Source organism: Scardinius erythrophthalmus (assembly GCF_964197995.2).
Source record: "Scardinius erythrophthalmus genome assembly, chromosome: 10".
Classification (NCBI taxonomy): Eukaryota; Metazoa; Chordata; class Actinopteri; order Cypriniformes; family Leuciscidae; genus Scardinius; species Scardinius erythrophthalmus.
The window spans coordinates 13,780,072-13,787,501 of NC_138230.1; the positions used below are offsets into that span (position 1 = coordinate 13,780,072).

Here is a 7,430-nt window from a genome sequence, read left to right on the forward strand (position 1 = left end):
AAAATCTAGACCATGTCTTTGATCTGAGTGTATGTTTTTTTTCCTCTAGGCCTATAGGATTTTCCATCGATCTCACAATGGCTAGCCAAGGTATAAACAAATAAATAAAAGATCATTGTGTTTGCTTTACAGTCAGTGATTGAGGAAATATAATGAGTGGAATTCATTCTCTCATAGGTACTAAAAGAAAGCGTGATCATGAATCGTCTAACTCGGGCAGAGAGTCACCGTTGACAACAGGCAAGTAAAATCTGAATTGGTCTGAAGTAGCTACTGATGTTACATATGACACTGAAGCTTCAAAGCGCGTATCGAGTATGCAGTGCAATTCCTCATGAAGCTCCATGCTGGAGTGCGTATTGTTTTCAGAGAAGCACGTGATCAATGAAAAACGAAGCCTCAATTTCTTTCCAGTTAATGATGTTTAATCTGAATGTTTGAACCCAGACCACTACTCTACAGGTTTTGGGAATTTTTAAAAAATATAAATAAGCCTATAGCCTATGTTACATGATCATATATTCTGACACATAAACAGCATTGAAACCATAAAATAATTAGACCAACATTTACTTGCATCAAGCAACTCTGTTGGTACTTTTATAATTAGTATAAAGATAATGATTACATTTATTTTATTGCCACACTTTAATGTGTAAATTATATTATTAGAAAACTGAACATTTAACGTTGTCAGGCTTTTAGTTGTGCTTAATGGATAAAACAATGGCGCTGCACACTCAGCTGCTCATAAACATGGCTGCTATAAATTTGACCTACCGCAAGATGGCGCTGTTTTCAACACTCTTGATGCTTCGAATATTTTCCAAAAACATTCAGGGGAAAGCCTCAGTGCTTCATGAGGCTTAATTTGCCCTTCCCTAGCTGCCCTAGTCTCAGTGGTTCAGGAAGCCTCATTTTTCACTAGAAGCAGTGAGAGAGAATCCATATGCAAACACAAGTTTAATAGACAAACATAAACACAAGATAATCCAAAAACAAGGGTAACATCTACAAAGCAGAGGCAGGGGAACAATGACAGGAATGCAACAACGACCGACAAACAACAACTGAAGCACAGAGATTTAAATGGACTGGTTAATAAGGGGCTCATGAGGGACAGGTGTTGGTGATTGATGTCCTGGGAGCTAATGAGGGTAACTATGGTGACAAACAAGGTACAAGGCAAAACAGGAACCAAACGCAGGTAGTAAACACAGAAACATTGGGGAACTAAGAATATACTTCAACATAAAAGTCCTACAAAACACAAGACAGTACAGGGATCGTGACACTGGCAGCCGTGCTTTCAGAGAATTGAGGCCACATCCACACGAAGCCAGAACTTTCCCTATCCTATCTTTTTTTCCCTCGTTCTAAAAAAAAATTCCGTAAACGAGGCGTCGTCTCAAGAAATATCTGCGTACACGTGAAACCACTGAAACCGACTCAAAACCATCTAGTATACATGCCAGACCAGTATGTGGTGCTGTAATTCTGCTACAGAGATACACTAAAAACAGAGAAGAAGACTTAAGCATGCGGATAAACCTTATGCACTGCATACAATAACAATAGGCTCAGCTTCTTCTTTTCTTTTTTTTTTTCCAAGAACTTTATTCCAATATAAACAATATAAACAACCATAAATGGCCTGGTACAAAATATGAAATGCCTTAAAGGGGTCATATAATGCCATTTTTGTACAAGCTAATATGATTCTTTAGGGTCTAAATTAAAAGTTTGTAATATACTTTAATTAAAAATTCTCATTAGTATTGTAAGAAAGCACTAATTTTACCTGGTCAAAAACAGCTCTGTTTTCAGCACGCCGTTTCAGTGCATGTGTCTTTAAATGATAATGAGCTTTGCTCACCCCGCCCCTCTGTTCTGTGCGGACACCGTTTCTAACACAATAACCACGCTTTGATCATTATAAACGTGGGATTATGAATTATATTGAGATCGTCGTACATAGAAAACATGCCGTAATGTACCCTGAGTGTAAACCTTAGATGCATTCATTGTGAAGCGTGCAACAAGGTTTGCAAATTTCGCAAATATTAATGTAAATACTAATATAAAGGTTAATAAAACATTACACTCACATCTTCTGGAGGTTCAGCAGGAACACGTTGGTACCGATCCGTTTTTTCTCGTTTGTAAAGCTGTCTGGTGTGAAATGATTCACGCAAATAGGAAAGTGCAGACGATCGTGGGGAATCCCCGTGAGGGAATCCCTGCGTCAATCCTTTGGGCATATCGCTTCAAAAACAAAACTCAGCCACTGCATCTTCAACCGCTCGGATTTAGGAACATCCAAATGACTGCTGTGTTCCTTATTACATGAACTGAACACCACAATCGCTTAGACGCCATTCTGCTCCAGCATAACAACAATGGCGGACTACTATGACGGCTGTCACAGCTCGCTGAGGGCGGGTCTTGTGTTGAAACACGGCTGTCAATCACAATCGCGGGAGGGGCGTTGGATATTATGACGTCACAATATCGAACGGCTTGATTTCAGAGAGGGTCAAACATATAAGGAGATTAAAACAAAACCACTGGATGGATTTTTATCATGATAGGATGGTTGTGTACAGGCACTGCCAACACACACTTCAGTACTATCAACTTGTAAAAGTGCATGTACCATTATATGACCCAGACAACCCACTGCGCAATGTGACGTCGGAGTGACGTCATTTTCATGTAATTTTTGGACGTCCAAATTCGGTCCATTGAAGGGGTTGTTTTGTGGCGCCAGGCGACGTCTTTTTTCGACATCTTCCGCACGTCTAATGTTGACGTCCGTCCACAAAAGTTCGTTTGTGGGAAGAAGGAAGGAGACGGGGTCGGCTTGCTGTGGATCGTGTTTTATTAGATAAGTCTTTTCCAAACAATAATCGCGCTCAGTGCACTCAAACAAAACAGCAGCTTCTTTAGGCTTCTCCTCATGAGAGGACAGACAGACAGACACACACACACACACACACACTACTTGTTTTCTCTGGGAATCAAACTCATGATCTTAGCATTACAAGCACCAACACTCTACTGTTTGAGCTGCAGCATCACACCTTTGGAAACGTCTCCAGTTATCACCTGATGCTGAGACGATCAAATGGAGTTTTTGGAAAATGATCTTAAATAATTCTAAATAATCTGTATTCATATGTATTACAGTAATCATGTTGATAATAACAATGTTGATATTTGTAAATAAAAAAAAATATTACATAGTAATCATCATGTAAATTCCCTGCACTTGTCATAGATGTCCAAATGACATCCAAAAAAATTACCCAGTTCAAAGGTCCAATGTTGAACGTCAATATGACGTCCAAGTTGGTTCATGGTTGGACGTCCAAATAGTGGAATAGTCGAATAGATGTCCAGAATTGGTCATGAACCGACAGACCCAATATAGACATGATCTGCACGTCTATCCGACGTCCAATGTTTAGTGGGAACAGACAAGCATCTTAGCATAAGAAAGAAAATAAAAAAAGAAATAAAATAAAGAAATAATAAAAAAAATACATTCAAGTAAATAATAAGTTAAGAAATAAAAGCACAGCTAAAAGAACACTAGCATGTTGTCCGCAGTTGTTGCTGTTACATGATGTATCTGTGTCTGACTAGGGTTGACATGTGGGGTGACGACATCATCGTTTCACAAAATATACGGATTGGCTGTATACACGAAAATGCAAGTGTGTCATTTTCATATTTATCCACGTTCAGTATCCAGAACCGGTTTAAAAAATATATGGTTTCAGGCTCCCAAAATGCTGGATCCGTCTGGACGAAACGCCGATATGATACAAAACCAAAGGAGCCTTTATCCCTGTGGAACCTTTAGCACCATTGCTTTTACCCAACAATTAAATATCTGTGATTTAAATGTTTCTTGAAAGAAAATATCATTTCATCAGAAATATGACTGGCCTTGAATAGCTGTCAATGGAGAAAAATTTGGTTTGCCCATATACTGGTTATGGCACCTTTCAGCAGGGGCTAACTGGATTATGATGATCTGTTACATAGTGGTCTGCACATTGTGTTAAGTTTTATAAAGTTAATGTAATTTAAATAATGCATTGTTATTCTCTTCTTCATTGCACACAGTTGTGGAGATCATGGAGAATGCAAAGAAAATCATGAAAACAGTCACTCATAACTTAGATCCAGCTTTCATGATGCACAGAGACATCATTTCAAAGATAAATCAAATGGATAAAGTCAGAAGGAAGAAAGAATCCATAGGGATTTTTGGAAAATCAGGAGATGGAAAAAGTTCCTTATTGAATGCAGTCCTGGGGAAAAGGGATCTTCTGCCATCTGATAGTTATGGTGCCTGTACAGCCATTGTTACTCAGGTGGAAGCCAATCTGGATGATGCCAACTACATTGCAGAGATTGAATTTGTCTCTAAAGAGGTTTACTCGTTTATCTTGCTTTTACCATGCTTTTAATTATGTTGGCTTGACAAAGCCAACATACTGATCTAATATTAAAGCTTTTGCAAACTTTTGTAGTATTTGCAAACATTTAAACAGTATCTTCTTATAGGGCTTTCAAGCTACAACCACCAAACTCGGGTCAGACCACAGATTTAATCTGACTAGGTGGGCTATATCTTTTCTAACTGATCCAACTTAAATTTTCGTTTAACATACTATCAAACTTCGAAAAGTCTCAGACTTTCAATGAGGGGGGCAAAACTTTTGAACAATAAGACTTCTAGAATATGTAAGCTGTCTATCACTATCAAATCTTAATGAATATCCTATTTTAAAACATGCTAGCAACATGTTAAATCATGTAAGCAACATGCTAATTCATGCTAACAACATGCTAAAACATGTTAACAGCATGCTAGCAGCATGCTAAAATATGCTAGTAACATACTAAATCATGTTAGCAACATGTTAATTAATGCTAAAAAGTGATAGCAACATGTTAACAATGTGTTAAAACGAGTTAACAGCACGTTAGCAGAATGTTAAAACATGATAGCAAAACATACTAATTTGTGTTAGTAACATGCTATTCAAGTTAACTACCTGTTAATTCATGCTAGCAGCATGCTTAATACTTTATACAGCATAACTTTTTTTACTTTCTCTGAATAAAACCTTCAAACTTCAAGCTGTTCAAAGTTATTTTAAACTTTCAGACCTGGCTTTGTCAAGCCAACATCAAAGTTTGTCATAAAACTTTACTCATCTATTTACTTTTATTGTTGTGTAACTGTAAATAAATCAGATAGACAGAGGGAAATTAAGCTTTATTTCCTATATTGTCCCTCTGCAGGATTGGGAGAAAGAGCTCAAAGATCTTTTCAGAGTTTTGTCTGATGAAAGTGAGGACAGAAATGATGACTTGTTTGAAATTGCTGTAGAAAAGATAACTGCGCTGTATGGAGCCGATGCAACAAATAAAACATTAGAAGAGCTACAGAAAGATGAAAAATTTGCTGAGATTGAAACCTTTTCTTTCAGCAAGAAAACAATCTCAAACTTTGATGTAAGTTTTTATGAGACTTAATGTTTCATTTTTAACACCAGATGTTTCATAATAATATTAAATGTATAATGATGTATTCAGTCTTGCTTGTGAATTAAAAAAAACACTATGTCTCCACAGGTCTCTGAATTTTCCAATGATGTTGCATGTTACATACAACACAGTGAGTCCAGTTCTGGTGGCTGGTACTGGCCACTTGTAAGGAGTGTGACAATCAAAATTCCAGATTGTCATGAACTCCTGGAACACATTGTGCTTGTTGATATTCCTGGGACGGGAGACTGCAACAAGATTAGAGATGATCTGTGGAAATCTGTAAGTGTATAATACTTTTGAAATCAACATTTTGATATCATAGAAATACACAATCAATTATGCTACTAACCATGTCATCTAAATCACTATTTAAAATTCTTTAGAACCTGAGAGAATGTTCTTGTGTTTGGATTGTAAGTGCTATCAATCGAGCAATCAAAGACAAAGAACCCTGGGGGATTTTAAAGCACTGTATTGAAGAATTGGGACCAGGTGGAAAGTGCAAGCACATTAATTTCATCTGTACAAAGACTGATGAGATCAATGCAACAGGCTATATTAGGTATTTTGTGATATATACATATAAATACAGGGCTGCACAATGGTCTAATTCTGACATGAGGTAAATGGTACCTATATACAGCAAATAGATCAGCATTTTAAAAACAACAATTTTTTTTTTTTTTTTTTTAGATCTGCAAGGCTTAAAAGACATCAGCTCCAAAGAAACAAGGTGTCACATGCCTGTCCTGTCTTGTGCTGCACATGGGTGATTTGTTATTTTGGGCCATGTGCTCATGTCATTGTCTGGTCCCTCCCCCTTGTTATCTGATTATTGTTTGAGTTCTCCCACCTGTTCCCCCTTGATTAGTTTCCCTTTATTAGTCCCCTCTGGTTTGCAGTCTGTGTCGGTTCGTTGTCTGATGTTTCCTGTTCTCTGCAAATCCCTTGTAAGTTCTGCGTCTGTTTTTGGTTTTGTATTTTCCAGTTATGTTTTTCCCCCTCGTGGGTTTTGTTTTGTATTCGTTTTCCCGTTCGTAAATAAACCATCATATCTCTGCACTTGAGTCCTCGCACCTTTTTGCAATCATCCCTACCGTGACAGAACGAACCGACCAATTGAGGACTCAGCAGAAGAACTCACTATCCAGCAGCATGTCCGGCAGTGTTTCTTCCCCAGTCACCGAGCGGGAGAGAGGACAGTCGTTTTTGGGAACCCGGTTGGTCATATTTCGCGGGACCCGTGGAGGCTGCAGGGGAGGAGGTGGTCGAGAGGAGTCCCGACACCACTCTCCACTCTGGCCCCTCTTCGACCCTGGGCTGGACATCACCAACCCAGGGTCCCATTCGCCACTGGTTCCGTCCAGCACAGAGCCCGTTCCGGTGGTTCCGAAATGGAGGAGAAGGAAGAACCCCTCTGTGGCCATTCCGGTGGTCCCAGTACCGGTGGTCCCAGTGCCGGTGGTCCCAGTTCCAGTGGTCCCGAGTCCGGTGGTCCCAGTTCCGGTGATCCCGAGTCTGGTGGTCCCAGTTCCGGTGGTCCCAGTCTCGGAGGTCCCCGTGCAGTCTGAGATAGACAGAGCAGCTGAAACTCTGTTGTATTACTTCGAAAGACTACATCAGATCCTGGAGAGTGCCAAGACTGTCCACGGCACGTCTGCCGAGCCTGTGTCTCCGGACAAGATGACCACCGCTGAGCCGGTGTCCCCGGACAGGATGGCCGACGCTAAGCCTGTGTCCCCGGACAAGATGGCCACCGCCGAGCCTGTATCTCTGGACAAGATGGCCGACGCTGAGTCTGTTCACGTCACGTCTGCCGAGCCTGTGTCTTCGGACAAGATGGCCGCCACAGAGACTGT

The 7,430-nt window shown here is 39.9% G+C and overlaps 1 protein-coding gene across 1 annotated transcript in view; it reads left to right on the forward strand.

The window, feature by feature from the left end:
* LOC308697240 (nuclear GTPase SLIP-GC-like) overlaps window positions 1-6,632 on the forward strand; it is a 22,368-nt gene extending 15,736 nt beyond the window's left edge. Inside the window, exons 2-8 of the mRNA XM_081376402.1 lie at window positions 50-90; window positions 178-240; window positions 4,135-4,445; window positions 5,323-5,535; window positions 5,656-5,850; window positions 5,955-6,133; window positions 6,265-6,632. Coding sequence (XP_081232528.1) covers window positions 78-90; window positions 178-240; window positions 4,135-4,445; window positions 5,323-5,535; window positions 5,656-5,850; window positions 5,955-6,133; window positions 6,265-6,403 — 1,113 coding nt within the window. The 5' untranslated portion in view covers window positions 50-77 and the 3' untranslated portion in view covers window positions 6,404-6,632. The remainder of the gene's footprint in view (window positions 1-49; window positions 91-177; window positions 241-4,134; window positions 4,446-5,322; window positions 5,536-5,655; window positions 5,851-5,954; window positions 6,134-6,264) is intronic.
* The last annotated feature ends 798 nt before the right edge of the window (window positions 6,633-7,430 follow it).